Below are 22,787 nucleotides of genomic sequence, written 5' to 3'. Positions count from 1 at the left end.
GTCCCATAACAAACAGGGCAAAGAGAATGAAAGGCAGTATAGTAAATTTAGCCACCCAAAACCTAATTCCGTAATCTTTTGCAGATCTATGCACTGCTAATCCCTGTCATCCAAATGCCAGCTCTTATTTAGTGCTAAACCTGCCATTCACATTGCAGGTGATGTCACACCCAGCATTACAGAGATGGAGCCAGCCTCCAAAAAGCGATGGTAAATCCAGATTTTTCCTTGCCAATATTGCAGGAATGGTTCTTTAAAATAGTTTGCTTTTAATATTCTTATTGTGGATCCCCAGGGTATAAGAATATTGAAAACCTTGAAAGAGAAAAATGCAACATTGGAAGGAAAACAAGACTTCTTACCCCTACACAGAGGTAGTCTCCTGCTTTCTTCAAGGCTGAGTGTGACATAACCAGCACAGTGCATGCTGGACACCACACAATAGGTACCATTTATTTTGGAGGCAAGGGCAGCGCTTCATGTAGCTGCAAAGAGAAAGAGTAGTTTTCAGTTTCTTATGCAGCAATGTCCATGTAATGTAGTTTAAGGGATTGAGAATGCTAAGTTTTCCCAAGAATACTTATGCCTCGGTTTACCTTGTATAAACCCATGTACAAAACTGGAGTGGAGAGAGAATGTAGGCAAAGCCTTAGTTTTATCAACCTCGGGGGGAGTGGGGAGAAGAGAGAAAGAGCAGTAGTTTTAACATGTTAGCTAGCATATATGAAAATCTTAGGGTGAAATCCTGGCCCTAGTGAAGTCATTGGGAGTTGATACTGATCTCAGTGGGGCCAGAATTTCACAAGGCAAGAGTTATTTTTAATCACACTAGGATTTTCACGTGTTCGTTAACATTTAAAAATACAACTTTTTCCTGGTGTAGTTATGGTCTTATTCAGTGGGGGGTACACAGATCTTCCGGGGGTACCTCAATTCATCTAGATATTTGCCTAGTTTTACAACAGGCTACCTAAAAAGCACTAGTGAAGTCAGTACAAACTAAAATTTCATACAGACTATGACTTGTTTTTACTGTTCTATATAGTATACACTGAAATGTAGGTACAATATTTATAAAATAAAGAGATTGGAATATAATTACATGGTAAAAATGAGAAAATTAGCAATTTTTCAGTAATAGTGTGCTTTGCCACTTTTGTATGTTTAGGTCTAATTCTGTAAGCAAGTAGTTTTTAAGTGAGATGAAACTTGGGGGCATGGAAGAAAAAAAATCAGACTCCAGAAAGAGGAACAGTAGTCGGGAAAGGTTGAGAGCCACTGGTCTAATTGACTTCAGTGTGTTGAGATCCCTGGCAGAAATACATGCTAAGTATTCATATATTCTATTGGCCAGTAGTTTTGGTCAGTCACTGAGAGCTGAATTTGATCCATAATTACACATCTGCAAATTTAGAGCCACTCTGACCATTGACGGAGTTACTCTATAATTACAACAAAACATAACCATGTTTATTTCTGAGAGAAAACTAACAACATCAGGTACAGAGAAGAAAGCAGATAACTATTTCACAGTGAGCTTAGTGTGTGACAGTAGATGGACGTTTATTTAAAGTCTACAAAACTCTGTGTCTTTAGGAATTATTTTAACTTTCTTGATACCTGTTTAAGTTAGGAGTCTGGAAATTATTCTTCGATCATGACAATAAACACCAAGTGGCCTGGTGGCAGGTTTTACACTCATCACTATAACAAGACCTAAAACACTTCATTTATTCCCCCGTTAGATGAACAGTGCAAAGATAGAACACCAGAACAGAAATAAGCTCCTCACACCAAGAGGAAAACAAAAGGAGTTACAAGGGGCTCTCATTGAGCTTTAGCCACACTTCTCTGGGTGTATATAACCCAGTTGTGCACAATACGATGAAAAGCAGCAAGACTTTCTTTAGAAACAAGCCCCCTTCAGCAGGGATTGCCAATCCTATGCATTCAAAATCTCAAATCAGCCTGCCCCCTCTTCAAAAAAATAAAACAATAAACAAAAGTGATTGGCTTGAAAAATCATGGGGGGGGGGGTTGGGTTGTTTTAAATGGTCTCCCCTCCACCCCACAACACATCCTCTGGTGTGCCTTGACAATTCATTTCTTGCCCCAGATTTTTTCCTGCAATCCGGGGGGGGGGGGGGGGGGGAGAAGGGAAAGAAGAGAACATTATTCATAATTAAAGTGGAAATATTTATGTAATTACCTGACTCCAAGAGCTGGGGATTTAAGGGGAAAACACAAAAACTTAAAAATCAAACACCAAGTACCATAAAACTTGTGATAAAATTGCAAGGGTTGGCAATATTGCTTCAACTGTGGATTAGTCACTAATAGGAGAAGAATTCCCCTTATAAGGCACAAAAGGCGCCTCCACACCATTGGTTAAGTCCTGGAAGTGTTGCGGTTAACCTCAGCGGGGCCAGGATTTCACCCCATGTCTCTCCCTCCCACCCTGTTCCATAGGCCAATGAGGCTAAGGACCAAGCCATCAGGACTCCCAAGTCTACTTCCACTGAATGCAGTGACTATTTTTCCATCAGCTTCAAGGAGAGCAGAAGTAGGCCCACATCACTGACTTTTTCCACCCACTGACTTGGGGGAGATTGAAAAAAAAATATCCCCTACCCCCCTCCAGAACAACGAAAGGCAACGCGCATTGTGTACATGCATCTAGTCATTTAGCGGAACTGGTGAAAGACACCACTGTGATCAGTTCTGTATGTGGGACACTAAGAGAAAAAGATATGATGATATACAAAGAAATCCAGCCACTAAAGAAAGTGGCTTTAGTTTCTGATAACTACTTGGATACTAGCATCTACTGTTAAAGGGAGGAAAAAAGGGGGACGTTTGGAGGAGGGGGTAGGGGCAGAAAGCTATTTGACATACTGTATGCAACCAAACCAGACCTTTGGATTTGGTCAGGATACAATAAAAAGCAGTTTAAGTTTATACACCATTTGACCATGCTAAAAATATAATCTGATATATACTTCTGTAGATATAGAAGTTCTTATATTTGTTATTCAAAAGGCATATCAGCATTTCAAACTTGGCTTTTGAAATCCTTAAATCAAATGCAAATCTCACCTTAATTTTTAAAGAAAAAAATGTACCCCAGAGCTAAAGGAAAGTGGCAAAGAAATAATGCAGAGAAGGCAGGTGGGGGTGGGAGGAAGGTGGGTGGGGGAGGAACATTAGAGAGATTAAAATCCCTATATAAAACAAAGGCAAAGACCAATCACATTCAACACTGCCCAGCTGTGTCTTCTTGTTGCCGCCCCAGTACAACATGTGGTCCTGTTAACATTAAAATAAATTAAGCAGCAACCTGGCTTAACTTTAAAATTTCTCCATTGGCATGTACACAATTCAAAAGTGTATTTTATCACTAGATCATCAGTCTGGTCTTAGAAAAGCACACAATATTTCCCTCACAGCTTTAAAAAATAAAAATAAAAGATTCAGACATCTAGAACAAAATACATCTTGAACAGAGGTCACCAACCAGAAGAACTGTAAATTAAAGCAGTAATTTAATCCCAAGGCCAGGGCCCTGAGGTTCTCTGATCAGTTTCTCCTCAATGTGACACTGCAACACTAAAATGGCAACAAGGCTGCTTGGTTGACAGGCAGCACCATACATGGAGAACATGGCACCAGATCAGGGGGACATAAATTTGGACAGCAAGGTTAGCAACCAATGTTTACAAACATAAAACAGAGGATCAGATGGGCCAGCAATAAATTATGACTGGATTGCGGTGAGCAAGAGAAATCTTCTAAAATAAAAAGCAAAGAGGCTTTATATCCTCTCTTCAATTTTAGTTCAATCTCCCCCCGCCACCCCCCACACACTTGAAGCATGATGGAAAAATCCTATCTGACAACTGGAACTAAATAACAAGCACTTCTACTGCCACTTTCCAGGCATAGAAGCCTAAGCAGAGCCTTATTAATTACTCTATAATAATCCCATCTCCAAGAGGCCCCTACTCAGACCCCATTTCAAATTAGGTGGTGGGGGCAGGGGGGGAGGGGGTGGTTAAAAATGCATGACACCTGTTTAAAATGGGAGAGCTCTTGGCCCTTCTCCGCTTGATTTGCTTTCCCAAGCTAGTTCATTCCCTTGTTAACACACAGGCTTTTCTTCCCTTGTCCTCTACCTCAGTTTCACCCCCCTGGTGGCAGAAATAGTTCAGAGGAACATCTGATTGCGGGGGGGGGGGGGGGAGGAAGAGATCCAAACTCTATTAAGAGACTCTTCTGAGCCAACCACTGAATGCTTCTCATTAATTTTTAAAATGGTCTGCTTCAGAGGAGGACCAAAGTAGCATGGGCTGAGTGATTTTGCAAGCATTCTATGAAATCTCAGCAGAGCACCCAGCAGGCAGCATCAGTAGAGGAGGGTATAAAAACCATGTTACAAGCATGACACCTGTGTGGGACTGGCTCGCTACTGTTACAATTGTCTAACATTTCACCGATACCAAATATCTATGCAGATAAACCATAGCTACCATGCTGTAGATCAGGATCCTGAAATTGTCATAATGCAAAGTCATTTATCCATATCTTTCTTACAAAGAAATATAGAAAAAGATCTGTTTGTAGAAACATTGTCTTTGCTGAAAAAGGTATCAGCGTCAAGACGAGGAGGGGGAGAAGGAAAGCTTTGTTAAGAGAAACTATGGCCAATAGTGGCATTGAATTTAAAAGGGAGCTTCAACAGCATAATGTGTCTCTGTTTCTTTTGCATACATAAGAATCATGATGGCCTAAGGATTTCAGTGAAAGTCTATTGGAACCAGTTGCAATTGTCAAAATCAAATCAGTGTATCTGTGAGTTGCAGTTAAATGCACAAGAAAGCCAAAACACGATTTTAAAGGTTTTAAACAAAATCATGAAGGCTGCCGCAAAACCTTTAACTCAGCTCCATTCTTTAACCCATCTATTTCCACAGAGTCCTCTAGCAACCCTCAGAACAGCAAGTTTAGCCGCCAATATTCTGTGGGATATAATTGCCAGGCTAAAAGAAATGACTTCTGAGGAAGATTAAGGGAGTTCAATATATAGAAGTAACAGACGGATAGCCGAGTTAGTCTGAATCTGTGTCCTGTGGCACCTTTAAGACTAACAGAAGTATTGGAGCATAAGCTTTCGTGGGTGAATGCCCACTTCATCAGATGCAATATATACAGTTTGGCTAAACAATGGCTAACAGGAGAGGGAAGGACTAGACAACTGTCAACGAAATATTTGAAGGGCCTAAATACAAAGAAAGGGGAAAGCAATTTGGCTGGTAACAGAATTAACAGAATGAACTGAAGAAAAAGGTAAATATCTTCAGACAGTATTAGACTGCGGAAAGCTTTTCAAAGTGGTGGAAGATATCACTTGAAACACTGAAAATTAGACTGGACAAAGCATTAAAACAGTAGTTCTTCAAAAAAGTTTTCCTGCAGACCACTTCAGAGCCAAGAAATTGTTTTACGTGCCTCCTCCAACATGCCAACCCTGCACAGAGTGAAATATTTTGAGATCCAAACGATCAGCCACCACAATAGGTAGTAGATCAGTCTGTGGACTACCATGGTATGAGAACTCACACTAGTTAGGTTAATGCTCTTCCTCTACCCCCATCCTCTATTGCACATCTCCAGCTTCTGTAAGCTAAGTTTTATGAAGACTAAAATAACAGACAGCAAGAATACTAGAAATCCAAGGTCCCCAAAAATCAATTTGATCTAAAACAGTTGGGTAGAATATTGCATCTTCTTGGGTCTTTGCCCTTTACTGTAAGTATTTCTAGTCCAAACCTTTATAGTTAGGTGTAATTAAAATTCTGCACAGAAATTAGGAATTTAAGAAGTCTGTTTCCTCCCTCTCTTCACCCCAAGAGAACAATATTCATTAAAAAAAAAAAAAACCACCAAGCTCTATCATCTCCATGTTGTATATACAAGATACATGCTAAGATCTTCCTCCCCTCTCAATCATGGACTCATAATAAATGGAGAGCTGGAGGGACTTTCAGAGGTCATCTAGTACAGCCTCCTGTGGGACCAAGTATACCTAGACCATCCCTGACAGGTGTTTGTTTAACAACCTATTTTTAAAAACCTCCAATTATGGGGATTTCATTACTTTCCTTAGAAACCTATTCCAGAGCTTAACGACCCTTATAGGTAGAAAGTTCTTCCAAATCTCTAACCTAAATCTCCCTTGCTGCAGATTGAGCCCATTACTTCTTACCCTACCTTCAGTGGACATGGAAAACAATTGATCCCCCTCCTTTCTGTAACAGCTCTTAACTGTCTTCAAATGTGTTCAGGTTCCCCGAGTCCTCTTATCTCAAGACTGAACATGGCCAGGTTTGTTTGTTTTTTAAACCTTTCCTCAGGTCAGGTTGTCTAAACCTTTGATCATTTTTGTTGCTCTCCTCTGGACTCTCTCCAGTTGGTCTACGTCTTTCTGAAGAGTGGCGCCCAGAACTGGACACGGCACTCCAGCTGAGGCCTCATCAGTGCCACGTAGAGCAGGGAGGTAATTGTCCATGTCTTACATAGGACACTCCTGTTAAAAAACCCAGAATGAGATTAGCCTTTTTAGGAGCTGCATCACATTCTTGCCTCATTTGGTTTCTGATCCATTGTATCCTCCAGATACTTTTCAGCAGTACTACTGCCTAGCCACTTATTCCCCACTTTCTGTAGCTGTACATTTGATTTTTCTTTCCTAAGTGTAATACTTGGCACTTGTCTTGTCTGAAATCAACATTCTGAAATTCAAGAAAGTTCTCCAATTTGTCAAGGTTCATTTGAATTCTAATCCTGTTCTCCAAACTGCTTGCAACCCCTCCCAGCTTGGTGTCACCTGTAAATTTTAGAACGCTCTCCAGATCCATTATCCAAGTCATTAATGAAAACATTGACTAGTACCAGACCCAGGACAGACCCCTGCAGGATCCCACCAGATACATTCCCTTCCCCACCCCCCCAGTTTGATAGTGAACAATTGATAACTACTCTGAGGATGGTCCTTCAACAGTTGTGCACCCACCTTATAGTAATTTCATTGAATATTCCTTTTGCTATTGGTGACTCTATACATATAGGATTCCCAAATAGATTTTAAGTGTACATCTTTCAACCAAACCAAACAAAAACAAAACCAGGACATTTATGGAAAAAAGATAAAAGAAACCAGAAGATTATTTTGGGGGTAGCGGGTAAAAGTACCTTTCAGAACTAGAGGTTCCTTGCCTTCTCGCTTGAGTGACTCCAGCACTACGTGGAGAGGCTGGGAAGGCATTACTCGGCTTGGCTCATTGGTATTCTCATCATAAACTATAATTTCTTTGGAAAAGATCCTCTTGAAGGAGTCCTTGCCTTCCCGGCAGGAGATCAAGTCCAAGACAGTGATCTTGCCCTGCTGGAGCCTTCTCCTGCTGATCTTGTCAGAACAGTTAATGTGAACAGCCCCTTGAATGTGACTCTTATTGTACTCCATGAATGGCCTGCAGTCAATGATGACAGGCCCTTGGTTCTGTTGGTGGCTCTTGTTGCATTTGGTCATCTTTTTAGCCAGGTCATTAGGATAGATTATTTTTATGCTAGCTACTTGCTTGGTTGTGCCTGAGGCCGGGCTCCCCACTCCACCCGATGGACTCAATGTGCCCGTGTTCTCATTGTTGTTGACCATTTGGTTAGCAGGGCAGGTGGTAGAGGTTCCTACGTTGGTAGTGCTGCTGGTGCTTGCTTGAGTTTGGGCCTGATTGTCCTTGTCGTAAGTTGCCACAGTGCAGCAACTGGCGCTGCTGCATCCACAACTCAGGGAGCGTGCAGAGCCGTTGGATGAGGGCATATACGTGAGATTAGCAGCCTTTAGGGACACAACAGCTGTGCCAAGGAGACTTGTGTGACTCTCACTGGCAGAAGAAGCAGATTCAAGGTAGCTAGAGTCTAAACAAAGGCTGAGATCCTGAGGTCTTACTGGCCTTGAAAGTGCCACTACTACCCTGTCGTCTAAAGGAGATGGAGGCATGAGGAGGCTGAGAATTGGCAAGTCAAGAAGAACTCAAGATCTGTCTGCAAAGGGAAAAAGAAAAAGGATCACATGAAACATACAGGGCCAGAGATTTCTAAAGGCTGTTTCTGATACTCATCACAGACTAAGAGTGATCAGCTCAGTGCAGTTTATGAAGGAACCTCTCCCAATCCTGCAGCAAAAGCTTCAACTCTTAGCCTGCACGCAAAGAGAATGCAGAATATTCTATTGGCCTATCGAGCAATTAGTCGAGAGGAGACATTCATTTACATGCAGATGCTGAGTTACTCTGAAACCTTGAGGCTGCAAAGCATACAACTGATAGAGATAATAAAAAGGCATGTTCTCTCATTTCCTCTGCTCACAGCAAGGGACAGAACTATTGGCGTGGCTCAACAACTCGTAGGAATGCACAGCAGCTAAATATGTCAGAGGCAGATGTGCAACTTTTCTAGCAAGCCTGAATAAAACTAGCCTTGGAATAAACCCTTGAGAAAGCCATTTGAAAGCTTGAACCCATACAGAAACAACAGCATAACAAGAAACAGAAGATGCCAGGGATCATTATGTAATTGAAAGGCACAAGCCTGCATTCCATCTCCCCTTTTCAGATCCTAGTACAATTCTAATAAAAAATATATCAGCCTGGAAACTCTAGCACCTCAAGCAATCAGAGGGAGAAGCACCCTCACCCCACAGAACAGTTTTAGAGACTCCAGGAATAAGGGTCCCACTGCAGCCCTGAGGTCATGATCTTTACAAGCTTTAGTGTCTCGTCTATTAAGAGACACCACATAAAGTTATTTCACCCACACACACACACACGCCAAAAAATATCCACCAACTTTCAGAGCATCTGGTACCCCCCTCCTCAAAATACATTCCATCAACCCGCTAACAAATTAAATAAAATCTAACAAAATAAAAGCAACTGAGCACTTCTAATATCAGTTTCCTCCCCTTCCAGCATTATACTGTCCATGTCTACAGTACCTATAACATCTCTTTTTTATATCAATGAGTTGTAGTCTCTGGCCCGCCTTAGGATAATAAGTCCCTTCACTTCCTTCTTTTCTCTAAAAATCTCTCTGCAGGTTGAATTTGAAAACATCTTTACAATCGGGAAAATATTTAACATCTACAGATGAAAGCACTAACAAGACAGAAAATGAAATCTCAGGGTAGAGACTGATCATCAACCTTTAAAAAAAACGACCCCGGTAGATTGTCTAGCCTATCCCTCCTCTTCCCCCCCCCCCTTTTTTTGTTTGTTTGTTTTGTTTTAAAGAGCCTGACAGTCAAACATAACGGAAAACTAAAAAGCAATCTCCTCCAGCTAGTAAAGAGGGGGAGAAACAGCAGCACAATTAAAAATAAAAGGCAGCTAATTTTATTTCAAAATATACATAAAAGTCAGTAAGATTACAAAAACAATTCATAGGATTTGATTCTAGGTATAGAGAATTGTTTTCCCAAGGATATATGCAGTTTTGGAAGATCTGCATCTCTGCAGCAGAGGGTCGTATATTTCCAGCAAAACCATGAAGTCAGAGAACAGAGCTAAGGCACCCTGTTTAGCACCACTAACCACCACCCTCTCTTCCCCCAGGACCATACAAAAATGAAGTGTGTGTCTGGGGTGGGGAGATAAAGCCAAGGGAGAAGATGCAAGGAGATGCCTCCGAGCACTCTAGTCTCTCAGTCACCCCCTCCCCACACACACTGCAGCAATCCCAAACAAGAAAAGCCTCTTCCCCCATCCCACCAACACTCACTAGAAAGAGCAGAGGTCAGTAATCAGAAGCAGTACAAGCCCAACACTGTTGGCCGAGCTTTCTACAGCACCCCTCCAAAAGTAGCATTTCATACAGATGAAACTATGCCCTGCACTCATACTACGTATATTATAGGTGCTGCACCTATGTGTAACTACATAAACGCTGCCCGCCCCTGTCATTATCATGAGAGTCTTCCACTTACTTCATAAATAAGTATGCCCCTTCAGCATCCGGCGCTCCTCTGTGCCTACGGAGTTACACGTTAAACCCCCATTCACTCAGCTTCATTGATCTCCCGCTGCAACAGAGTTACTTTCTCTTTTGCTACACTGTAAATGTAAGGTTCGAAAGGGGCGGAGTCGGCGGGGACGGACGGCGCCCGCGCCCAATCGGGGCTCTCCCCTGCAAGTGGGCGGGCTCCCAGCGCCGGGGTGCCAATGGCTGGAGGTGGGGGAGTGGGAGGAGCCGGGGGCTGGGCTCCCAGCCGCTTGGGGATGGTTTATTCGACGTAGCTTTGGGTCCGCTGTGGTATAACACGGGAGGGGCCGGGGGTGATGTCATTGGCAGCCAATCAGAAGCTTGGAAGAGCCGGCCCGAGCCGGAGAGGAGCAGCTGCTCTGTATTTACATGTCAACTGACCCAGCGGGCATGTGCTTAACCCATTCCTGGGCTGGGTTGTCAATGGGACGATCGCTCCCGCCTTCCCCTCTCTCCCTTCTGTCCCCTGTCCTCGCTCACTCCCCCGTCTCTGGAGTCCTTCTCCCCGCCCCCCTCCACACCAGCTCGCCGTCTGTGAATGAAACCCTCCCGCAGCAGCTTTCTTCAACCGAACCCCCCGCGCCGAGCCGCTCCGGCCTCAGACGTGCAGCCCCGGGCACCGCGAGAAGGGTTTGTTCATGTTAATCACCCCCACCCCTCCCCGGCAAGGGGTTGACAACGCAGGCGGCACTTGGCAAAAAGACTTGGGGAGGGAGGGAGCCCGAGCCAGCAGCAGCTCGAGCTGCTCCCCCGGGGCTCCCCGGGCGCAGGAGGGACGCTGTGAAAGGCAGGGGTGGAGCGGAGGCTGATAAGCCCCACGCAGCGGAGAACGAACTCCAAGGTGCGGCAGAGTCACCATCCACGTTCGCAGGGACTGGCTGCCTTCTGCCCTCCGCCGCTTCCCTGGCTGCAGCCCTGCCCGGGTCACCCAGGCGGGGGAGGGAGCCCCCGGCCCCGGGAAGGGCGAAGGCATTATTTCCCCCAGCACGCGCCTCCTGGGATGCAAGAGGCATTTGCAAAACAACAACAAAATCCACACTCAATTTTTTTTTTAAATCTCCCTCATTCTAATTGTCACAGCGCGAGTCAGCCCTGCCCTTGAAGGCTGGAAGCTGCCTTTTAAAGACAGCTGCTGGCTTCCGCTGCCAAACGGCTGCATGTTGGGGAGTGACAATCCCAGCTCAGTCCCAGGCTAAAGCATCTAGTGCTGCCACCGGTCAGCACCCATGCAATTCTGAAGCCCTTCCCAGGGCTGAATCAGAGAGTTGGCGCAACAGCATATCTCTGGCAGTACACTTGGGGGGCTCACAGAGTAGTCTATCAACACACCAAACCATCTCTCCCCTTCCCCCCGCCCCTCCTCTCTTTCAGGGGCAGGGAGCACAGTGACCTTGGGTATTAACCAGGACACCGAGTGTTAAAAGGATAATAAGGATTGAAGCGATCACGGAGTGCAGCCGTGCTGCCTGCTACTGTAGCAGCCTTCGAGCAGAGGTTCAGAACGGTAAACTAGCGAGCCCGGGAAGAGACTGTAACATAAGGAGAGAGGACTTCCCATTTAATACATCTTTGTAAAATGCTGTCAAATAGCATCTTATTTCAAACCTTGTCTTTGTCAATTACTTTTAAAAAGCTATGATTTCATGTGCCTTGCTTTTGCCAGTTTTCCTCTCGTTGGTTATATAAGTCCCATTATTGATATGGAGTTTGATACAGACATGATGGGACTGTCACAGCTGTTGTGATTTTGAGTCAGTCTGATCCAAAACTATTTTACAAACATTACACATATATAAGGAATCACTTCACCTAGCACTGGAAAGCAACCACTGCTAAAGCAAAAGCATGGTAAATGTTTAACAGCACTCAGCAACACTACACAATAGTTTTAGATGCTGTTTCTAATTGAAGATACAGGAGGGATTCAGGTAGCTAGAACGTAATTAGCAGGACTGGAATTTGACTAGGACACGAGAGAGAATTCCCCATAGCAGAGAATTCTAGCATTGAGAGCATCAGCAATGTTTGCAACACACCCCATTGCCTCACACACAAAATATTTGCCACAGCATATAAACAGAACTAGGCAGCACTAGACACTTTGGTGCCAGAGGCCAGTGTCAGCCAGCTGTGTGGGAATGCTTAAAGGAGCATCTGGGCAGGAGCTACTCCTAAAAATTAGGTGCCTTAAAGACTGCCTATGTAGACTAAGCAACTAATGTCAGCCCCACCAGCATCTCTCCAATTGCACTTGCTGTGAGTGAACTTATTTAGGAAACATTAAACCCCATAATTCAATCACCAGTGCAGCTCCACCCATGGAAGTTATAGTTTAGACAAGACTCAGGCACCTTTTATCATATGTCATCTTACTCTACACTAAGTAGTTTTAGGCAACAGAGTGGTGAAAATGCCTAAATTATCTTTGAAATACAGTCACCACTACTGCTTCCACCATTGGAGCTAATTGGTGGGGAATAAGTCTGAATTTTCCTGCTTTGAATATAGCCAACAAATAAAGTACATGCTTATAAACTATGCATGTTTCATTTCTGTACCTAGAAACTGCACAACCATTCTATTTACAAGTGTTAGGAGTATATTTTCCCATCTGTATAAAATGTTCTGGGGATAATTTATATGGTCCAGATTATATTTAGACTCAGACTTTAAGGCCAGAAGACATGACTGGGATCATCTACTCATAAGAGTCAAGCACTTATGTATAGGGCTGTCAGGAAAACAAGAATTCAATTTCCAAAAATGAAGATTTCATCATTTGTTTCCAGCCCAATGCAGCACAAAACCAGGACCTTTCAGTTTTGGGGAACCCCCCGCACAAAGAGAGATCCCACTCCAGAATAGTCAGTACCCTAGTGGTTAGAACAAGGGTCAAGTCCCTGCTTTGAATCAGGAAGAGCAGTGACTTGAAACTGGCTACACTTGCGAGTTACAGCGCAATAAAGGAGCCCTGGGTGCACTAGCTCACTCCCCATCCACACTGGCAAGGCACGTAGAGCGCTCTGACTGCAGCTACAGCACTGCTGGTACTCCACCTCGGCGAGTGGAATAATGTTTGCTACGCCCCCGCTGGAGCACCGTGGTGCCAGTGTGAATGAGGTGTTGCATTATTGCGCTCTAACTGACCTCCAGAAACGTCCCATAATCCCCTTAAGTCAAGTAGCCACTCTTGTCATTATTTTGAACTCACTGTAGGAATGCGGATATGCTCTTCAAAGCTCCATTTCTGACAGCTGGCTGCTTATCTGCTCCGAGACAAAGGAACCATTACTGAGGAATGCTGCTTGCTTTGAGTGAGTGAAAGAGATCGGGGCGGGGAGGGTGGGGGAAGGAGGAGACGGAGGTCTGCTGCTGTCTGAACTTACAAGACAGCATGCTGACACGTTCTCAGCCCCCCAAAAACCCACTCTCTCTCCCTCCACATACACACAACACATTCCCTGTCACACTCCACCCCACCCCCCGCATTTGAAAAGCACGTTGCAGTCACTTGCACACTGGGATAGCTACCACAATGCACTGCTCTCTGTGGCATTGCAAGAGCTGCTAATGTGGCCACACCAGTGCGCTTCCAGCTGAGAGTGTAAACACTCGGCAGCGTTTTCCCTGCTGCAGTCTCCGAAAGCTGGTTTAACTCCCAGCGCTCTACAACTGCAAGTGTAGCCATGCCCTGGGTCTCTGACATCCCAGGTGAATGCCCTAATTACTGGACTATTGGCTATTCCAAGCTCTGTGTGTGTGCGTCTCTCTCTCTCTCTCTCTCATATATACTGGACTTGAGAAAGTTTAGTGAAAAATTATATGGTTCAGGGAAAAGTTTTGATTTCTACCAATCAGCATTTTCCAATGAAAAACTATTTAGTTAAGCTCCCACTCAGCTCTACTTATAATTTTACACATAGAAAATGAGACAATACAGTAGGTGAGGTCAATACTGTTAACTGAGACAGATATCCACACTTCTATGCATTGCAATAGTGCAGGGAGAGGATAAGATACACTGCACATTGGAAAAGGTGCTATGGAACCATTTAATGCCTCACAAGTTGTCAGAGAATTGATTGTGCATCTCATGCAACAAATAGCACATTCATCAACCCAGGACTCCCAAACTTCATCCCAGGGCACTGTGTCAGTACTGACCAAGAGATGAGGGTCATCTGCACCAAAAAGAATCAACACTCAATTAAAAAATAATTCCTGGGATACAGTGATGACTAACCTCTGGAATTTCCATTTTTAGATAAGTTTCCTAATAATCCTGTTCCCTCAAAAATAATCATGTGCTAGTGAGAGCAGCATCAAGTGAAAAACACAATAGCTTCTGTGAATGGAAGCCATAATTCACTCAGTGTGCAGCACAAGGTCCCAATGGAGCACAAAGCCTAACATGGCAAGTCTGTTAAGTCTCTGCATGCTGTACTTCCTATTAACCATGAGGCCAGCTGCAACCTGCTCCGTGTTATGCAAATTAAGATCCACCCCCAGACTCCTAGTAGGTAACCAGTGCAATACTCAGATTGGCAAACTTTGGGTTCTTCTGGCCTAAAATAAAATATCCTAGGGAAAAGGAAATCAAAGTAGGGATGGGGGGTAGGAAGGAAAAAAGAGACACAATGTTTCAGAGACAAATTACCAGGGGAAAGCAGATAAAAGGGAATCAGACTTTCTGGCAATATATTTAGACACAGAAAATTATATAAAATATTTAGTTCCTTTCCTTTTTCCAAGTGAACTGCAAGGCAAAAATGAAAATTGGCTTCTGAGCTGCAGGGGCCTACTAATCAACCTGTGGGCAGACATTCAGCAGCAATACAAGAATTTAAAATTCTTTTCCCCCATCCTGATCTTTGTGAAATCCTCTTAGTATTTGCTGGATCACTGACAATATCTCATAATGCATCAGTATGTCACATCAGAAATACCTCAGCTCTCATTGCAATCCAGGCAATCTGGGATGATGTCACTTAAGGTATCTTCACTGTTCAAAGAAGTATCTGTAGAATTTAATCTAAAAACTTGAATCTAACTCCCTTTGAGTTTCCTGGGTTTAGGGCAGGACAGGGGTTATGTGAATTTGAAATACCGAATCCAAATTAAAGCACCAGGGTTTTGGTTGAAACCAAAGCTAGAAAGAGCCCACTTTCCAGATCCATTTCAAAGATGGTGGAAACTTTATGAGACGGTAAAATCAAATGTCTGCATTTTAGAGCCAAAATCTCAATGGACAGGTTGCAAGACTTTGATAGCATTGAACACAAACACCTTGATTCTGCCAATAAACCCAAACCTGGTCTAAACCTAATCAAGATCCAGATCCACATCCAGGCACCACCTCCTCGGCCCATCTCTGCAGAAAATCTTCTTTCCTGAATGCCTATCAAGTTAGTGGATTCTGTCACAGCTCTGGCCAAGCTCCCCTGCTGGGCACTCACCAGGCTGCTGTGTTTGGATCCCAACACTGGACTTGAGTGCTTTTTGCTTGCAGAGTCTGAGCAGAGCCAAGGCATAGTCTATGGTTTTGGGTCTCTAGGCAGACTCTTGGTGTACAATCCTCCATCTATCCCTCCCTTCTCAGAGTAGGACCTTACAGTCCAGCTGCTTAGGTCCTGAGATTGTACTGGCTCCCCCACACTCCCCAATACCGTAAGCACACCATTCCCAGAGCTCCAACCTTGTGGGCACTCTGGTATAGTTTGTCCCTTCAGGTGTTACCCCAAAACAGATTTGGGGTATCCTCAGAATAGCTCACCTATTGCCCCTTTCTGGGCTTACCAAGGGTTCCCTCAAAACAGCCCACTTGTTCTCCTGTTATAATCAAGCTGTTCTCATTGGGCCTGGGTCTTCAGAATGGCTAAGGAATATCTTGGGCTTGCCAGGGGATCCCTGATTTAGAAACTCCCTAGAACAGCTTGAATTTGTTACCCCCAGAGGACATGGATACAGTCTTCCAATAAATGATTGACACAAGCAGTATTCTTTCCAAAACAAAGCACCCTTTTTGGTGCAAATAACAATCCCGGATACAATAATATCATCACAGGTCACTGACAGCTACTGGTAACAATCATTAAGTGTTACATATCTGTACAATTAACATAATGTGCAGACACATCTTTATTAATCCACACACAAGCTAACACTAACACTATACTACAGTCACAACTGACAGGCTTATTCTGTCTCCTGATTTCTGCTGCTGCTGCTTCTTCAGGCTTTCTTCTACCACCTGCTTTGCTCTGGTCTGCTCCACAGCTCAACTTCACCATGGCTCCTCCCAGGCAGGTCACTATCTGCTTGCTCCTCCTTTGCTATCCGTCCATTCCCAATAGTCTCTCTCGTCCTCTAACTCTCTCTCTGCTGTCCATAGGCACACTGCCTTTTATACTGTTTTTCAATTCTATTTTTAGAAATGACACCATCAGATCTTTACTGCACATGCTCGCATGTGCTCAGTACCAACATTCCAAACATTACCTCATTCTTGAATGGATGCCAACATTCCACGCATGCTCACTGCCGTTGTTTACCTCAGAGTTATGATTACCTCATCTATACTTTCCCCTACATTGGTAATTTAGCTGATTTTACCCCTACTTTGAAGTGCTATATGACCTACAGCTTCCATCTGGTGGTGGAGTGACTCTTGTTTATTCAAAATGGAGGCCAGGAATACAAAATGGAGTCTGGGGATTTCTCTGGTATCACAGGAACATGTGATTGTTGAAGCAAATAGATACCAATTTTGCTTTGGGATTCTAACACCACTCTTCGCTTTCACAACACAAGAGAGATACAGATCTAGGCAAAACAATGAGATGACTCTACACCATTGCCTACCTCAGTTTCTTCACTACACTTAAGTATTCATTGGGAGCAGGTCAAAGCATTCTAATGAGTGCAGGGTCCTTCCTCTCCAGCTTTCCTCCTGCACATGGCTTTTCCTCCAGAACATGGAGTCTCTCCATCTTACTCCTGCAGTTAGTGTGCTTCAGGTTCTGGCTGGTCTGGCAGTCAGAAAGGTTCCCCCTCAGTCCAGAAACCTGTTCTCCTTCTGGGAAATTCCATTCCTTCTCCTCTGGAGATCTGGCTTTCCTACCTTTAGTCACCCCATTGTTCTGTTCAGGCATGGCCTTTTAATTTGTTGATAGCCCTTAACACCTGTCACAAGGAGTATGCAAAAAGAATACAGGAAAAAATAATCATAAGGGCTTAAACACAGAGAATTCATAATATCAACCAGAATTAATCAATTGCATATAGACAGATTCCCCAAACAGTCATAGAGCCATTCAACACAAACCTGTGCTCAGCTCAACTCAATCTCAGGTTTTTGTTTGCAGCTCTGCAGCAGCAACTCCAGACCACTGAGGGTGGGGTAGGGGAAGCCAGTGGATATATCATAGATACAAGAACTTGGCTTCCCAAAGTCTCTTCCCCTTGAACTGTCAACTTTCCACTGAGAGCAATTGCTTCTATGTTCTGGCGAACATTTTGATTAAGTGAGCCAGGAAACAGAACAGCTTCATTCTTAAATCAGAAAACACAACAATCCTATTTGGAGGTAGAATACTTACTAATGGCTTATGAGTTATAGGTTATTTGAAATACTGAATACAAATAAAAAGATTTTTACTGATGTGAAATTATTGATTATTAATGCCTTTTCCAAACAAGAGGCTAGAATGGAGTGGAGAGGGAGTGGTGGTGTTCTCCCAAATTTTGGGCACAAACATGGTTTGATCCCCATGAAAATGCCAAAGTGAGACTCCACTCAGATTTTCCTAAAATGATCTTCCTTCTTTTTTCTTGCTTGTTCTGATCAGCAGTGTAGAGTTAAAGTTGATGTTGCTGAGGCAAAGATAGTCAGTTTACACTTCCCTGAAAGCTATTACTTCAGGTTGTCTGCGGACTCTGGAAGACGGCACTGCATTGCTTTATGCCTTCACATTTAAAATGTTGTCCTCTCAACCATAAGGGTTCTAACATATATATAATTGTGGGCATCCTCCTGAAAAATGACTGATTCACTGAACTGCTTTGCTGTGAGGTGGTCAAATCTGACATGTATCCAAAACAAACACTCATTAAAAAATAAATGTTTTGGATACTGATTTAATAGGATACCGATTTGTCTTATACTTTCTTACCAGACTATTTTACATTAACTTAAACTGAGCAAAATGATTCATTGTGAATTAATTTTTGATGAACTTACCTTGTGGAAAGGTTCTATAGAATTAAATAGAAAATAAGTTTTCTATAGATTATTTTGAACCATCCAATAATATTTAATTCAGGAATGTATCTCTGCTGAGTATTCTTGCCAGACAAAGAGGGTATAAATGTACAACACTGTTTTATAACATTTACGGCTTTCTATTGAATGTAGCTTTGTATTTTTTTCCTTATTCCAGTGTAATTGTTATTGCTTTCTGTCCTTGTACAATAGAAAACCCAAAGAATATCCCTTGTAGTCAGTCAAATTATGTAGCCTTAAGAGGACTTACTACAGAACCTTATTGACTTCATCTTTATTACGTTTCATTGGATTCTTCCATAAGGCTAGCCCTTTCTTCCTGCTCACAGAATATGCATGACCCAATTGGGATTTCCTCACATGTATTTAATGAATATCTTTTTTGAATTTTTTACTGTCTGGTTCCACTTGTATTCAAAATTCAACCTGTGTTGCTTAATTGTGATAGGACAAATAGGCCATAGTATTGTGTCATGACTGGTTGAGTATGCTACTGGGATATAACCACTGCTGGCATACGTACCTGCATGTGTTTATTTACATTTCTGTTTCCACAGGGAGTTGTGAGCATGATTTTGAAGTCCATTTTTGGCAAAAAATGTTTACTATTAAAATGTGGTTGTTCAGATGTTTGCCGGAAAGCAAAAACAGAAGGGTGAAGAATGAGGCCCAAATGATTTTTTTTTTAAGTGAAACATTCACAAAATTTTTGCGTTTCACACATTAACTGAACAAAATATTTAATCCATTAAAGTTAACATGTAATTAAACAGTTAAACACTGATACATGTTTTTAGTAATAATCAATTTACACAGTAATAACCATGTCAAACTCACCAGTAGATACCATTTTAAAGTGGCCCCTAGAAAAGTCCCTGGTTGTTGAAGGGTTTGTTCTGTGTGTCTCATTCTAATCGTCTGTTGAACGATAGGTGACTTTGTCCCTTGTTTGGAATGAAACACAGAAATTTTATCTAAAATACTGCCCTGGCTGTTTATATTTTAGTACCAGTCTGCCAATGGCTATGTGCAGTACCTGACCTGTGTGTAAATAAAGATGAAAGTCTACAGAGCTGGCAGTCCTTAGCTTTCAAAACTACTGCTAAGGAACGTGTAAAGGAAGATTAGCAGCCTGATTGGGCCTGGTCTGGCAAACAGTACGAAAAGTACTTTCCACCATGATAAAAACAGTAGTAAGCGCTCTCCTCAGTAATGTTTGCAAGGTCAGGTCCTTAGGTTTCAACGTCTGAAACTTGGGCTCAGATACGTTTGCCTCAATGATCGTTGTTTATATTACAATAGAACTTGAAGGCCACAGCCAAGATTAGGCCTCCATTGTGCTAGATGATGTATAGACATAGTAAGGCACAGCTCCTGCCTGAGAGAGCTCACAATCTAAACAGACCAGATGGAGAAAGGAAGCATTGTCCCCTTTTTACAGATGGTCAACTGAGGCAGGAGAGCTTGGCTTTGACTGAGACCAATACACAGGAAGTTGTAGCAGAGCCGAGCATTCAATTCCAAACTCCTGTGCCTTAACCACAAGACCTTCCTTCCTCTTAAGGAGTCTTCTGCCTTTCTTTGCATCGAAGAAGTGGGTTGTAGCCCACGAAAGCTTATGCTCTAATAAATTTGTTAGTCTCTAAGGTGCCACAAGTACTCCTGTTCTTTCTGCCTTTCTGAGACCATTAACATTTATATGGTTTATAAGGTACACCTACACCTGGAAATGAAGGGGTTCCTGTGTAGGGCTCTGCACGGTGCAGATAATGCCTTTAAGTAGCACCTTTCTTTCAAGGGGCTCAAAGCACTTTACAAAGCAAGTAATTATCCCAGTTGTACAGACCAGGAAAGCAAGGCACAGAAGTTGATTGACAAGTCCATGGCAGAGCAGGTAATAGGAGAGTGGGAAGTCAGAAGACAGATTCCAATCATCAGTCCAAAATTATGTTTAAATTTTGCAGTGAGCTCCCTGTACCAGATCAGGAAGTCGGTGGATTAAATAATAGGCACCTCTGTGTGTGTGTGAAAGTCACCCCCTGCAGAAAGCCAAGCACCTGTTAAATTTGCCTGGAGTTCAGGGGACAATGTTTTTGAACTCCATCTGTTAATGATGGAGCTCTCATAGGTTCAAAAGCCAGCTATAGTCCCACCAATCTCATGAAGGAAATGGTGTTCAGTGAGGTCAAATGAAAAAAATTAATCTGAGAAACCTCTTGATCTACACATTACAGTTAGAATTTTGCAAAAGTAGAATACCATTCTTTAAAAAAAAAAAAAAAAGCCTCTTGTCCTCAAGACACCTTGCTCGGTTATCCCCAAAGTTCCTCCTTATATTCTCCCCTAGCAGGAGAGCAAATGTGACAAGTTGACCCAGAAGTTGGAGTTTAAAATAGTATCTAAAACTGAGTTTACAATGAAAGGCTACTCCCAGCCCATATGTGACACATGACAAGGAAGGGTTAAGCAGCTTGTCGGCTAGCTGACCCAGAGTCAACTTTTAGAGACATGTTAGATAGGCTAGAACTTTGAAATGCAAACCTATATTGTTAGAAATTAAAAGTGATACTAATTGTATGGTTTACTTATATCTTGTTTAATGTTTAGCCATGTTCCTGTCTGTCACTATAGCTATTGATTCAGAGGTCAAAAGGACATCTTAACATTTAAATGAACTGTAAACATAGGATATCACTGTATTCATCTCTCTTTGAAATGGATAGCAAATCATGTGAATGGCGGAAAAAACAGGCAATTGCCTTATGTTAATCTGTGTGGACAATTACTGGTGATGCTTAGGAAATGGGTCCACTTCAAAGTCCCCATGAGTGTCTATTGTTTGCCGAAGGAATCCAAGCTGTCACAAGAGGGCCTGAAACTATAACTTTGGGTCCCGATCCTTTTTTATCTCAGATCTGCTTGAGGCTTCATGCAGGGGAAGCCTAAGCCATAAGGACTGAGATCCCCATCCTGACTGAACCACCCTGAATATAAACACTGGACTATAACCTATGAACTATTTCTGAAAGAATTCTCGGCAACCACAAAGCTCACAATCTCTTCTATGAATCTGAATCTCAAGAATTGTACTCATGTCTGTATCTATACTGATCGTTTAACCAATGCTCTCTATCTTTTATTTTTTAATAAATTTTAGTTTATTTAATAAGAATTGGCTGTAAGTGTGTATTTGGGCAAGATCTGGAATGTTCATTAACCTGGGAGGTAATATGTCCGATCCTTTGGGATTGGTAGAACTTTTTTATATGATGAATAAGATTTTCAGTAATCCTCATCATATGTGACTTGAGTGTCTGGGTGGAGGCCTAAGGCTGGGTTACTTCAAGGGAACTGTGTTGTTGGCTTTTGGGTAACCAGTGAGGTATTATAGAAGCTGTATTGTGCTGGCTTGGTAAATCTAAGTATTGGAATATCCACCAGCTTTGGGGATTGCCTGCCCCATTCTTTGCAGTTCACCCTAATTGAGTGACCTCAGTTGGTTCCCTGGGACCCAGTCACACCATACAATGGAGAGGGTTCTGTCTGCCTTTTAGAAACCTATTTCCAACCAAACAATAGTAACAAAAGGATGGTCTTAGCTCTCTGCAACTGACCCAATTCACCTCAATGTGGTGTTAATTTCAAGGCCTGAACTGGGGAACTTTTCAGTGGTATGGAAGATACTTCATACCCATTCTGTCCTATTGTATTATGCTCCCTTTTCATGTCAGAATAAACTCTCTAAATACTATGGTGAATGGTACAATTTAAATATCATAGGTGCACATATAAAGGATTTGTCTACATGCCCGCTTGCACCAGTTTATCTATAAGTTAACTACAGTTTTAAACCTATTTTGTTAACCTGAGGCAACTGTGTGCTGACACTTCCCACTTTAAATCCCTGTATAGACACTCCTGTATTGGTTTAATACTGGCTTATAGCAGTGGAGCTTGCCGCAGTATAAGCCAATTGGAAAAAAAAAAAAAAGATCCACAAGAATGTCCATGTAGGGGTTTGCGCCAGTTTAACTAAGCTCGTTTTTAAAGTTACTTAAGTTAAATTAGAGAAACTTCTGTTTTTAAACAAGGACAAACTTTCTTGTCCAATAACCACAGCAGCAAGGAGGTAGTTTTTTTTTCTTTCAGCCGCTTGAAACTTCTTCTTTTAAGCAATTGATGTGGAGGATGGGCACATGTCTATTTTTACCCACTTCTGCAAACTTGTCTGTAGAGACTGGAGGGAGAAAAGGGGGTTCAGTCAGAAGGCCTTAACTTTACCTTCGGAGACTCAGCAGATACTAGGTTTCATTATGACTGGCAATAGCCAGCACAAAAGGGCCACAGAGCAAAAAGGTTTTGGACCCAAGGTCCTCACTTCAGAGAGCATTACAATCTAAGTTATAAATGTAAC

The 22,787-nt window shown here is 42.6% G+C and overlaps 1 protein-coding gene and 1 long non-coding RNA gene across 2 annotated transcripts in view; one reads left to right on the top strand and one right to left on the bottom strand.

Moving 5' to 3' along the window:
- Positions 1-10,195, bottom strand: part of DUSP10 (dual specificity phosphatase 10) — a 37,963-nt gene extending 27,768 nt beyond the window's left edge. Inside the window, exons 1-2 of the mRNA XM_005306928.5 lie at positions 10,037-10,195; positions 7,249-8,097 (exon numbers count right to left, since the gene is read on the bottom strand). Coding sequence (XP_005306985.1) covers positions 7,249-8,053 — 805 coding nt within the window. The 5' untranslated portion in view covers positions 8,054-8,097; positions 10,037-10,195. The remainder of the gene's footprint in view (positions 1-7,248; positions 8,098-10,036) is intronic.
- A 167-nt stretch (positions 10,196-10,362) lies between these two features.
- LOC112058724 (uncharacterized) lies at positions 10,363-18,955 on the top strand. The gene is made up of 2 exons (XR_002887880.3): positions 10,363-10,722; positions 11,464-18,955. It is a non-coding gene; the product is annotated as an uncharacterized LOC112058724 (long non-coding RNA).
- Positions 18,956-22,787: the final 3,832 nt, after the last annotated feature.

The sequence above is a fragment of the Chrysemys picta genome, chromosome 3 (assembly GCF_011386835.1).
Source record: "Chrysemys picta bellii isolate R12L10 chromosome 3, ASM1138683v2, whole genome shotgun sequence".
Taxonomy (NCBI): Eukaryota; Metazoa; Chordata; order Testudines; family Emydidae; genus Chrysemys; species Chrysemys picta.
Note: the sequence above shows the minus strand (reverse complement) of the source record. Positions and strands in the feature narration are given on the sequence as shown.